The sequence below is a fragment of the Mobula hypostoma genome, chromosome 7, assembly GCF_963921235.1.
Source record: "Mobula hypostoma chromosome 7, sMobHyp1.1, whole genome shotgun sequence".
NCBI lineage: Eukaryota > Metazoa > Chordata > Chondrichthyes > Myliobatiformes > Myliobatidae > Mobula > Mobula hypostoma.
Genome location: NC_086103.1, coordinates 160055096 through 160068610, shown reverse-complemented (window position 1 = coordinate 160068610; position 13515 = coordinate 160055096). Strand labels below are relative to the sequence as shown.

Genomic DNA, 13515 nt, shown 5'->3' with positions numbered 1-13515 from the left:
CAGATGACAACAATTGGCAGAGCTGTGAATACTAAGGAAGGGTTCAATAGTATATACAAACGTTTGTAGAGCAGTTAGAAATGTGGGCAGAGAAATGGCAGATAGAGTTTAATCCAAACAAGTATGAGGTATTGTATTTTGGGAGGTCAAATGCAAGAGGAAAGCATACCATGAATAGTAGGACCCTTTGGAGCACTGATATACACAGGGGATTTTGGGTCCAAGCCCGTAACGCCCTGAAAGTGGTGACACATAGACAGAATGGTAAAGATCATATATGGCTGAAAAGACAGCGTATTAGCAAAAGAGAGGACATAAAATAAAGCAAAAATGTGTGAGAAACTAGACGATTGGGAAACTTTTAAAAACCAATAGAAGCTAAAGAAAGGACATGCTAGCATTGGAGTGGGTCCAGAGTACATTCATCAGAATTATAAAGGAAACGAAAGGGTTTATGTATGAGGAGCGTTTGATGGTTCTGTATCTGTACTTGCTGGAATTTGGAAAAATGGGCGGAGGGGGGGAATCTCGCTAAAACCCTATCAAATATTGAAAGGCCTAGATAGTGGACATGGAGAGGATGTTTCTAATAAGGGGAGACCAGAGGACACAGCTTCAGAATAGAAGGACGTCCCTTTAGATCAGACATGAGGAGGAATTTTAGGAGGGTGGCGAATCTGTAGAATTCATTGCCACAGACGGCTGTGGAGGCCAAATCATTGGGTCTATTTAAAGCGGAAGTAGATAGCTTCTTGATGAGTAAGAGCATGAACTATTATGGAGAGAAGGCAGGAAAATGGGGCTGATCAGCCATGATCTAATGGCAGAGCAGACTCGATGGGCTGAATGGTCCAATTCTGCTCTTATGATTGTGTGGAGAGAGAGCAAAAGAAAGAGAATGAGAGAGAATCCACATTTGCACCAGGATCTGACTTGACTGATTTGTGTCTTTTTGTTCACCTCAAACTATAAAGCACACAGATAAAACATATTTAAAGGGATATTGATCAGAGCGCTTGGAAAGAGTAAGAGGATTAATTATATAATAAATGTGTTCAATGTTTACCATGTAAACTGTGTTTATATTACAATTTATGATGTTTGTAGGAAAACAACATTTTTTTTTGGAGACAAACTACTGAGCATTTTGCTTCCCAAGTTTATTGAAAAAATTGGGGGTGATGGACATAGGACATCAAAACACAATGCATTCTCCAGATCGCTACTGCTATTTAACTGATTTAAGAAGCAAAACCCTAGGCAGTCAGGATGTTATTTTGTGTTCTGTAGATTTGATTATAGTTAGAAGTGACAAATGTTATATCAAATGAGAAAAAGTTAAATGATGCCAACACTGCTCTTGTGCTTATGCTCTTGAATTTGAAATTGAGAGATTAATGTAAATAAAAAAAAACAAGCTTTTCTATACACCCAAAGCATGCAAACACCAGTGCACCCAGTTGTATTACTGGCTATTTAATAATCCACTTCAAAAGACCAAAGGGCACAATCCAACATTTCACCTTCAACTCTGTATCTGTTTGGACTTGTGAAAAACACATTTTAAATCAGAGTAACATTCAATGCCTTCTGCTTCAATATCCTGGCTAGTTCTACATTGCCTGTAAACATTTAAATCCAGTGTAAGGAAAATCTGTTCCATTCAGTAATAGTCCTGCATGCAGTTTGCATCTGTCACACTTTCTGTCACTCAAGCAGGTTCCCCACCTTTTTAAAAAGCAGACAAGGTTATTTTAAATTAGCTCCTAACTGACCCAAGGAATTCACAAATTCCTTTTTGACTTCCTTTGAAAATCTAGAATGTCCAACTGGTCTAAAATAAGCATACCAAAGAACATTAGCATTTTGTTACATTTGCTTAAAAATTATGAACAGCAGAAGTTTCTGATGGGGGACTATCTCTTGAAACGCTTCCTTGACTTCCAAATAATATGAAGATATGCCAAGGCAATATTTAGTTACTAGGCAATTATATACCTCACTGCCTTTAAAATGTCACAATAATTTCACCCAGCTGTACTTTAGCAGTACAGCAGTGCATAATCTTGCAGTGAATACCACAAAATCAGCAGTATTATCACCTAACACCATTCTTGTATAAAAATGCACATTTTCAGCTCTATGAAGAATGGTGTAATAGAACTATTACTGCCATAAAATAGAGGGGAACGGAAAGCTAAGTCTGCTAGCTAAGAGCAACTTGCTGATTTTCAAATGACTTTCCCTATAATCACCAGACTACCCCTTTTGTTCTTTTTCCAAAAAGGACTCCAACAATGCCTAATAAAATCAGGGAGTCATCTACTCATAGTATGGTGCCTTTACCAGGATAAAATGACCCAAAAAACTTTTTAAAAAGTACAATTAAACTTAATTTGGCATCAATTCCAATAAAGACATTAATGCAGGTAAATGAATGTTTGGGCATAGAAATAAGAAGCATCTGAAGAGCAAAAGAGGGATGTAGAATTTGAAAAGGAAATTATAGGTGTTATGTGCAGCTATGGGCTCAGGACGGTGGGGAAAAGGAATTTGGGTATTGAAGGGACTATATTTGGAGGAATGCAGGCACCTTATATGATTATAGGGACATTGATAGACCAGTAGCCAATGCAGATCGGCAAATATCTGAGGACAATGCAAGGTAAGAGAAAAAACTTTTAGTTGAGGTCTGATTATTTAAATAGATCAAACAGGAAAGAATCAGAATAGCTGATTCTGGGGTTAACAAAAGCAGTAATAAAATCTTTTATGACGAGAAACTGTTTTTCCCAGAGAGTGGTGAATCTGTGGAATTCTCTGCCCCAGGGAAGCACTTGAGGCTTCCTCACTAAATATATTTCAGAAACAGTTAGATAGGTTTTTACATAGTAAGGGAATTAAGGGTTATGCGGAAAAGGCAGGTAGATGGAGCTGAGTTTACGGACAGATCAGCCATGATCTTATTGAATGGAGGGACAGACTCGATGGGCCCGATGGCCTACTCCTGCTCCTATTTCTTATGTAAAGATAAAAGAAATTAAAGAATTTATATAGGTAGTGATATTAACAATTTCAGTTTTCATGAAAAATAACATTTGAATACCTCATAAAAAAGATAGCTGGTACTGAATCCATAACTCTCTGATTAAGGAAAAAACTATGCAGCGGCCATGAAAAAAACCCTCCATATTTGGTTGGTGATATTATCTGTGAAAGAAAACTCATATTTCCATTGATGTATAATGAAGTGTCAGAAGTCAAAATAGCAGAAGTAGTTCATTCCTCTGCAGAAAGCCTATTAGCTACAGTGGAAGCCAAGACGTTAAAGGAAATGCGTAATAAGGACCTTGTGTAGCTCTAATACTTGGCTAGAATAAACACAAGCTAATAGTATACTTACTTAAATTAGCTGTTATTTGGAAGTGCCATAATATCCAGGAACCAAATGACTACAATAAATAGAATTCCTGTAAATTTCATAATGTTACTAATCTGATAGGCATTAAAATAATTTACAGTTTTGTGCATTCAACTATATGGCTTCCAACTCAAATTTAAAATAAGGACCTCTCATTTGTAGGTTATGAATTTCATTTAAGTCACAACTAACCCTCTGACTAAAATGAACATTCACACTCAACCATATAGTATATGAAAGGTATGCTATTATATTTGAGTTGGTGGGAGGAGAAGTGAACTAGGAGTGGGTAAAGGTTAGAGTGGTACAGCGGAGTAGGGGTTGAAGAGGGAACATGCGGCACTTTTTCTTCTAGTGCAAGTTGCTCTCTGGCCTCGTATTACAACCTGATTGCTGTAGAATGTGGCTTTCAATAATTAAACACAGAATGTTAGTAATTTAAACTACTTCACGCTTACGGAGCAGTTGGAATTTTCTGCTATTATTTGGCAGAACAAGTAATAAATAAGCACTCTAATGTGCAATTCATGCCAATTATATCCATGTTCTGTGACACCAAACCTTTTATCTTGTTATTGCTAGTAATCCAACAAACTATTTTATTTTTTAGGAAGAGGATACATCATGGCTTCTAATTATATTTTAGAATATAATACATAGGAGCAGAATTAAGCTATTCGGCCCATTAAGTCTGTTCATTCATTCTATCACGGCTGATATGTTTTAGATATTACATATTTTAGATAGGTAACTATTGATAGAAGTATTTTACCAAGATGTCTTGAGAATTACTGATTGCTATCCCAAAAACTGGCTCACTATTACAGTTACAGAATAGAGCCATAGAAAAATACAGCCCCAAACAGGCCCTTCAGCCCATCTAGTCTGTGCTTTGTCCCATTGACCTGCACCTGGACCATAGCTCTCCATATACCTGTCCAACTCTCTTAAAGGTTGAAAACGAGCTCAATGCACGGCTTGTGCTGGCAGCTTGCTCCACACTCTCACAACCCTGAGTAAAGAAGGTTGAAGTTTCCCCTCATGTTCCCTTTAATCTTTTCACCTTTCACCCTTAATCTATCCTGTATGTAGGTGACCACAACTGCACACAATACTCCAAATTTGGCCCCACTAATGTCTTATACAACTTCAGCATAACATCCCATCTACTGTGCTCAATAAGTTGATTTATAAAGGCCAATGTGCCAAAAACTTTTACGACTTTATCTATCCGTAACGTCACTTTCAATGAATTATGGACCTGTACTCCCAGATCCCTTTGTTTTACCGCACTCCTCAGTGCCTTAGTGTTCACTGTGTAAGACCTACCCTGGTTGGTCCTACTGAAGTGCAATACCGCGCACTTGTCTGTATTTTTCAGCCCATCTTTCTGGCTGGTCCAGGTCCCACTGCAAGCTCAGATAGTCTTCCTTGCTGTCCACTGTACCCCCAATCTTGGTGTCACCCGCAAATCTACTGATCCAGTTAACATTATCATCCAGACCATTGATACAGATGACAAACAAACAAACACAGACTCAGCACCAATCCCTGCGGCATTCCACTAGTTACAGGCTTCCAGTCAGAGAGACAACCATCTACTACCACACATAAAAGTTGCTGGTGAACGCAGTAGGCCAGGCAGCATCTAATACAACTCTCAGTTTCTCCCACAAAAGCCAATGTCTAATACAATTTACTACCTCATCCTGAATGCCAAAACGATTGAACCTTCTTGACCAACTTCTCATGCAGGACCTTGTCAAATGTCTTCTAGGTCCATGTAGACACATCCACTGCCTTGCCTTCATCAACTTTCCTGGTAACTTCCTCGAAAAACTCTAAGATTGGTTAGACACAACCTATCATATACAAAGCCATGCGACTATCCCTAATTACTCTATGTCTATCAAAATACTCATATATCCAGTCCCTTAGAATACCTTCCAAAAACTTTCCCACTACTGATGGCTCACCAGCTAATAATTTCCTGGTTTACGTTTATAGCCGTTCTTAAACAGCAGAACAACAATAGCTCTCCTCTAATCCTTGGGTACCTCAGCTGTCGCTAAGGATGATTTAAGTACCTCTGCGAGGGCCGCTGCAATTTCTGCACTTGTCTCCCACGTGGTTTGAGAGAACACCTTGTCAGGTCCTGGGGATGTATCAACCCTAACTTGCTTCAAGACAGCAAACACCACCTCCTCTATATTCTGTAAAGGGTCCATGACTTCACTGCCACTTTGCTTCACTTCTGTAGACTCTGTGTCCGTTTACCAAGTAAACACAGGTGCAAAAAATCCTTTTAAGATCTCCACCCTCTCTTTTGGCTCCATGCATATATAACCATTCTGACCTTCCAGAGGACCAATCTTGTCCCTTGCAATCCTTTTGCTTTTAACATAGCTGTAGAATCCCTTCGGATTCTCCTGCACCTTGTCTGCTAGGGCAACCTCATGCTTTTTTTTAGCCCTCCTGATTTATTTCTCAAGTGTTCTCTTGCATTTCTTATAATCCATAAGCATCTCATTTGTTCCTACCTGCTTCAGCCTGCTATGCACCACCTTTTTTTCTTAACGATCAACCTATTTAATGTACATAAACAGCTTGATCACTACGTAATGGACAATAAATCATCTATGAAGAAATTTGAGGCCTAGGCTTTTGTGGCACAAGACTTCAGATGGAAAAATAGCTGTACCTTTAGAGGCAAAAATATTAAAACAACATTTCTAATTGCAGGTCATAGGAGGAAATCAGTGAAAACTAAGTAATCCATTAAGGATGACTGCTATAATTGTAAGCACAAGTACATTATCAATGATATCTCTGACCACAACAAAACTTTAAGAATATTAAGTATTAATACATATTAAGTTATTCAATTATAAGCAAATGGAAATTGTTTTGCAATCAAATAACATTTGTATTGATTAGTTGGCTATATGTCTAATTCCTATTAGCATCCTGAAAGCTTATGCCTCCATGCAAATAACAAGGGAGCAACACAACTGCAAAACATACTATGCCAGGCTGTGATACAAAGAGAACCCAATCTATATAAATCATGCATAATGCTACTTACTGGAATTCAGTGGAACAATCTTTGACATATTTATAGCACATCTGGGGCACTGCCAAATTTAATCGAGCAATATTAAAAGTTTCCAAGTGAAATACATGTATTCCATATTTTATTGTAAGTGCCAATTAGCAAGCTTCCGGTATTTATGCAATAATGGTTAGGTAGCACAGCCTCCAAGAGCTATTGTTGCTGCCCTTCATAAGATGTCATTTACTCCACATGCACACCAAACCTTCACCACAAGACATCAAGTACACCAAGAAGTGTGTGCGTGTACCTCTGTTAAAGTCATTCTCAGAGTGCTGATGGGTGAGAGGTCAATATCCACAAGCTGGACGGTGTTAAAACTCTGAGCAACAGAAATGTGATTAGGACAAAATGGACATGTTAGTTTCAACAAACAGTGCAGTTAGAATAAAGGCAGAACAAATAATGAAGCATTTGGATTATTCATAAACAAAAGGGATTCTGCAGATACTGACATCTCCAGTAACACACAAAATGCTGGAAGTGAGTCAGGCAGCATCTATGAAGAGTTATCATTTCTCAGTCTGAAATGTTGACTGTTTATTCCCCTCCATAGATACTGCCTGAGTTGCTCCAGCATTTTGTGTGAGGTACTCATTCTTTTTCTTACCTTACACTAATCCATCTAACCACTCCAACACAATACACTATAATCACATCAAACCAAATTCAAAGACAAAGCTAAAATCTGAAAAATAACAACTGACAATTGACTGATGTTCAATTTACTGTCAAAATAATTTAAATTAAGAGAAGGGTAGCTTTATGGGAAGCAATATGGGAGCCCAAGCATGGGAGGATGAACCCTGGGCGCCCTCCCAAGACTATGGTCAACATGCTCCTAGAAGACAGCGGCGCGGCTAATGTAGATGAACTGAACACACTGATGAGGGAGAGGGAGAAGTGGAGAGTCCATCATCGTGCCTGACGCCAGCCCCCTAGGCCTGAGTCGACATAGTAGTAGTAGTTTTATTTTCCCTATCCATCCACGTGCGCAGAAAAGGGAAAATTTTCTTTAAACCAAACTTGGACATACAGTATATGCATTGCATAGGCACAAGAAAGTTCATTTTAGATGAAAAAGTGCTTGATAAAACAGTGAATGTAAGTATGCTAACTAACTGATGTTGATATTTACTATTAATTTCAGTGCTGATATGGGAAAATGAATGTTGGAATAAAGCTTTTTAATTAACATTAACACAAAATACATCTGTCAACAAGTGATTAGATGAAGTCAAAGAAATAAAAATTATACAAGAGTAAAATGGAAGATTTCAGATGCTTAGGCTTACTTTAGTAAAGCCATGGCCCAAACAAAACAAGGAACAAGTTCTCAATAATCCTGTTTAGAAACTATACAACAAAGTTAGGAAAAGAATGGAAGGAGCGGGTGTGATTGCACTCATTAAAATGATGTCACAGTTCTCAACGGAAAGGACATACAAATTAGAAAAGCTAAAAGAAGATATGAGGTTGCTTTGGCAAGTAAGGTGAAAATAAATCCCAAGGGTTTCTACAGTTATATCAATAGCAAAACAATAGTGAGGGATAAAATTGGTCCCTTAGAGAATCGGAGTGGACAGCTATGTGTGCAGCCAAAAGAGATGGGGGAGATTCTGAACAATTTCTTTTCTTTGGTATTCACTAAGGAGAAGGATATTGAATTGTGTAAGATAAGGGAAACAGGTAGGGAAGTTATGGAAACTATGATGATTAAAGAAGAGGAAGTACTGGCGCTTTTAAGGAATATAAAAGTGGATAAGTCTCCAGGTCCTGACAGGATATTCCCTAGGACCTTGAGGGTAGTGTGGAAATAGCAGGGGCTCTTGACAGAAATATTTCAAATGTCATTAGAAATGGGGTTGTGCCGGAGGATTGGCGTATTGCTCATGTTGTTCCATTGTTTAAAAAGGGTTCTAAGAGTAAACCTAGCAATTATCTGCCTGTGAGTTTGACGTCATGGTGGGTAAATTGATGGAATGTATTCTTAGAGATGGTATATATAATTATCTGGATAGACAGGGTCTGATTAGGAACAGTCAACATGGATTTGTGCGTGGAAGGTCATGTTTGACAAATCTTATTGAATGTTTTGAAGAGGTTACTAGGAAGTTGACAAGGGTAAAGTGGTGGATGTTGTCTATATGGGCTTCAGTAAGGCCTTTGACAAGGTTACACACGGAAGGTTAGTTAGGAAAGTTCAATCGTTAGGTATTAATATTGAAGTAGTAAAATGGATTCAGCAGTGGCTGGATGGGAGACGCCAGAGAGTAGTGGTGGATAACTGTTTGTCAGATTGGAGGCTGGTGACTAGTGGTGTGCCTCAGGAATCTGTACTGGGTCCAATGTTGTTTGTCATATACATTAATGATCTGGATGATGGGGTGGTAAATTGGATTAGTAAGTATGCAGATGATACTAAGGTAGGTGGAGCTGTGGATAATGAAGTAGGTTTTCAAAGCTTGCAGAGAGATTTAGGCCAGTTAGAAGAGTGGGCTGAAAAATGGCAGATGGAGTTTAATGCTGATAAATGTGAGGTGCTACATTTTGATAGGACTAATCAAAATAGGACATACATGGTAAATGGTAGGGCATTGAAGAATGCAGTAGAACAGAAGGATCTAGGAATAATGGTGCATAGTTCCCTGAAGGTGGAATCTCATGTGGACAGGGTGGTGAAGAACGCTTTTGGTATGCTGGCCTTTTTAAATCACAGCATTGAGTATAGGAGTTGGGATGTAATGTTGAAATTGTACAAGGCATTGGTGAGGCCAAATTTGGAGTATTGTGTACAGTTTTGGTCACCGAATTATAGGAAAGATGTCAACAAAATGGAGAGAGTACAGAGAAGATTTACTAGACTGTTACCTGGGTTTCATCACCTCAGTTACAGAGAAAGGTTGAACAAGTTGGGTCTTTATTCTTTGGAACGTAGAAGGTTGAGGGGGGACTTGATAGAGGTATTTAAGATTATGAGGGGGATAGATAGAGCTGACGTGAATAGGCTTTTTCCATTGAGAGTGGGGGAGATTCAAACAAGAGGATGAGTTGAGAGTTAAAGGGCAAAAGTTTAGGAGTAACATGAGGGGGAACTTCTTTACTCAGAGAATAGTAGCTGTGTGGAACGAGCTTCCAGCAGAAGTGGTTGAGGCAGGTTCGATGTTGTCATTTCAAGTTAAATTGGACAACTATATGGATAGGAAAGGAATGCAGGGTTATGGGCTGAGTGCAGGTCAATGGGACTAGGTGAGAGTAAGAGTTCGGCACAGACTAGAAGGGCTGAGATGGCCTGTTTCCGCGCTGTAATTGTTATATGGTTAGTGCACTAAATGGCTTTGGAACTACTTTGTGTGTGTTAATGACTCACAAGGAAGACGGTACATACCATAAAGTATGCAGGAAGTTACTCAGTTAATATTTAAAGTGGTCATTAAAGCTGTGATAAAAATTAAAACTAATAGGGAAGCATATAAATTAGGAGGGGTGCTGTAAAAATGGATGGACCAATTACAGAGGTAAACAACATGTCCAAAGGTCTAAATGCATAATTTTCAAAAACAGAGACAATCTTTCAAATCTCCCTGGATACGGGAATATTTGGAGGATTGGAGTGTGGCTGATGTTAGCTAGTATTCACAAGGCGGAACAGGGAAATGCCAAGAAAATACAGGCTAGGCAGCCCTGTACAGGTTATTGGAAACATAAAAAGGCAAAATAGAGTTTCACTTGAAAGGCATATGTTATTTATACAGGTGATATGTAAAAATGAATGTTGGAATAAAGCTTTTTAACTATCCTTAACATAAAAACATGAGTGAATTTGCTAAAAGCAATACATTTCTGATATCCTCAACCGAATTCTTTGATGAGGTACCAGAGAGAATCATCTGCGGCAAATAATATTTTCCCCATAAAAGTGGCAACAATGACCATCTGTAACAAAAAGGCTTAACCATCTATCCCTGCCAATGGCAAAGCCATTGAATGTTAAGTCCTTTACTACAAAAACCCTGATGGTCATATTAAATGGACTACAAATATTGTGGCTAGGAAAGCAGGCCAGAGGTTGGGTCATTCCTGAATCACCTCTTCAAATCCCGAAGCCTTTGTATCACGCAAGGCACAAGTTAGAAATGTGATAGCATATCCTCCACTTGACTCTGTGCTTTTAGCTCCAACAAGAAGCCCAATACTACCTAGGTCAAAACACCCATGACTAGCAACCCATCCACCACCCTGGACATTCATTCTTTCCATTAACCAGCATATAGTTATGGCAGTGTAGAAAGTCCAGAAAATGCACCACTTTCTTGCCCGTTCTACTCTAAAAGCATCTTTCAAGCCTGCATCAACTATTACCAAGGAGGACAAAGGCAACAGGTGCATGGCAATTTGTTGCACACCATCTAGATTTTAGAAATACACTCAATGGCCATTTTATTAGGTACACCTGTAGACCAGGTTGTTTATGAAAATATATACACAGCCAATCATGTGGCAGCAGCTCAATGTATAAACACACGTAGACATGGCCAAGAGGTTCATTTGTTGCTGAATGCATCAGAAAGGGGAAGAAATATGATCTAAGTACTGTATCTTTGACTATGGAATAATTGTTGGTGGCAGATGGGGAGGTTTGAGTATCCAATAAACTGCTGGTCTCTTGGCATTTTCATGCACATTTTGCACAGTTTACAGAGAATACTGTAAAAAAACAAAAACAAAAAAAAAATCCAGTGAGCAGTACTTTTATGGGTCAAAACACCTCGTTTATGACAGAGGTCAGAGGAGCCAGATTGGTTCAAGCTGACAGGAAGCTGACAGTGACTCAGATAAGCACATGTTACAATAGTGGCATGTAGAGCATGTCAAACCTGAAGTGAATGGGCCATAGCAGCAAAAAACTATGAACATACATTCAGTGCCACTTTACTCGGTATAAGAGGTACCTAATAGAGTGGCCACTGAGTATATATTGCTGGTTTATCATCACTGTAATTGAATCTTGGAACTTCCTATCCAACTGCACTCTAAGGGCATCTCCACCAGAAGCTCCAAGGGCAATTGGAGTGAGGCAATAAATGCTGGCCTCAGCAGCAACACCACCAAGATCATGAGCAATTAAACTGCTCTGTAAGATTAAATAGTGAACACATTCAAATTATAACCTGTTAAATAAACCAAAGGGGATTTACTTCTGCTGCCATGCGAGATGACACCATCATGAGCAAGTTTCGCTTTTTCCTCAACCTTGGTTCTCATTGGTAGAGTATAATTTAGTTACAGCTGCTTCCCAATTTGTAAAAAAAATATAAAAATTTTAGCAGCTACCTTATTATCCTTTAAGTATTATTGTTGGTTTCATCGTCTATGCTTCAGGAATCTATTCTCAAAAGTCGAATAACTGATTCTATTCTGTGCATCACACAAACAACAAACCTATCAATCATTTAAGTTAAATCAGCTCCAGTACACTTAAGAGCATCTTAACCATTAAAATAATATTTCTGAATAAATAAATCTTACCGTATCATTATCACTTGGCTGGAACTGGAATGACTGTGGCTTTTGGAAAATTGGGTTTTCTTGGAGAAAAAGCTGCAGATTGTAATCTTGTAATCCCTGAAATAAATGTATCATAAAATACTGTTTTCAATTCATCAAAGGTATTTAAGCAATTACTGCTATAACAGCTTTTGAAAAATATATGGAAACCATATATCCTTTGTATAGCAGACCAATCTGTTCCCTGGTAATAAATGGGTATCGTTTTCTCAGATGTCCTTAGGTCAATTTGGTCTACAACTTGGAAAATATACACAAATCACTTGATATGGTAAACATACCTCAACAGTATGTTAAAGAATTGTATCAAAAGCACACGACTGATAAGAACAATAGCTAAAAATGCTATTTATAGGAACGAACATATGAGCATGTGGCATACTTTTGAATTTAATAACATTCTGGGAGCTCATTCTTATTTGGTAGGGCTTTCCATATGTTGGCTGTTCTTAACTTATTCAATCTGTGATAAATTAACCCTTTACCTGACGACTGAGAGCACATTTATAATTTCTCCAAAACCATACTGGCAAGATTATTTTCATTAAGTTAAAAGAGTTAGGACAATCAGCAAAACAAAACAAATACAACACTAATCAAGTCACATTCCAAATATAATATACTGCAAGGCAAAAATAGGTTGAAGAACTTTAGATTCTAACTGTTGGAAAGCTAGCAATCAGTTTCACTGTTTCATGGGAGCATAATCAACAGAACGAGATTGAGAGCAGTTTAATATTGAGGGCTTTGTCTTCTAATTTCAGTAGTAGCCATCTGCAAAATGTGATTCTAGGGAAAATAATAGGTTTAGTAGAAACGCAGAAGCAAAACAGCCAACAAATTTCAAGAAATTAACTTTCAAAACCTTAAAGTCAGCTTGTCACATTAGAATTAATTTTAAAATTGTATAGGAATTTCTGCTCTCAATGAAAATACACAAAGATCTACAATGACTTTGCCCTATAATTAAACATTAGCAAGTACTGCGCAAATTACACATAAGATTAAAGTTTACTGAAAGGTTTCTCTCTGACCCTTTTAAAATCAACTAGAAGGCGGATTCTTGCATTCATTTTCTTTTATCCATCTACATGTTTTGTCTTTCAAAAGCTTTATTGGCTGATTCAACTCCCATCAAGTTGTTTAATTCATATGCCTGAACCAGGTGAAAAATTCAAATTGCTACAATGTTGTAAATTTCATTAGGTCATCAAAATCCTTCATGAAAGGGAAATGCAAACACGAGGAAATCTGCAGATGCTGGAATTTCAAGCAACACACATAAAAGTTTCTGGTGAATGCATCAGGCCAGGCAGCATCTCCAGGAAGAGGTACAGTCGATGTTTTGGGCTGAGACCCTTCGTCAGGACTAACTGAAAGAAGAGCTAGTAAGAGATTTGAAAGTGGGAAGGGA

At 38.2% G+C, this 13515-nt stretch overlaps 1 protein-coding gene across 4 annotated transcripts in view; it reads right to left on the bottom strand.

Annotated features, from left to right (window-relative positions):
- Positions 1-13515, bottom strand: part of LOC134349702 (F-BAR and double SH3 domains protein 2-like) — a 253167-nt gene that overhangs the window by 57292 nt on the left and 182360 nt on the right. For 3 of the 4 annotated variants that reach the window (XM_063054428.1, XM_063054429.1, XM_063054427.1), the window contains 2 exons: positions 12063-12158; positions 6784-6855 (listed from right to left, as the gene is read on the bottom strand). In XM_063054428.1, coding sequence (XP_062910498.1) covers positions 6784-6855; positions 12063-12158 — 168 coding nt within the window. The remainder of the gene's footprint in view (positions 1-6783; positions 6856-12062; positions 12159-13515) is intronic. The other variant, XM_063054430.1, reaches the window with a different exon arrangement.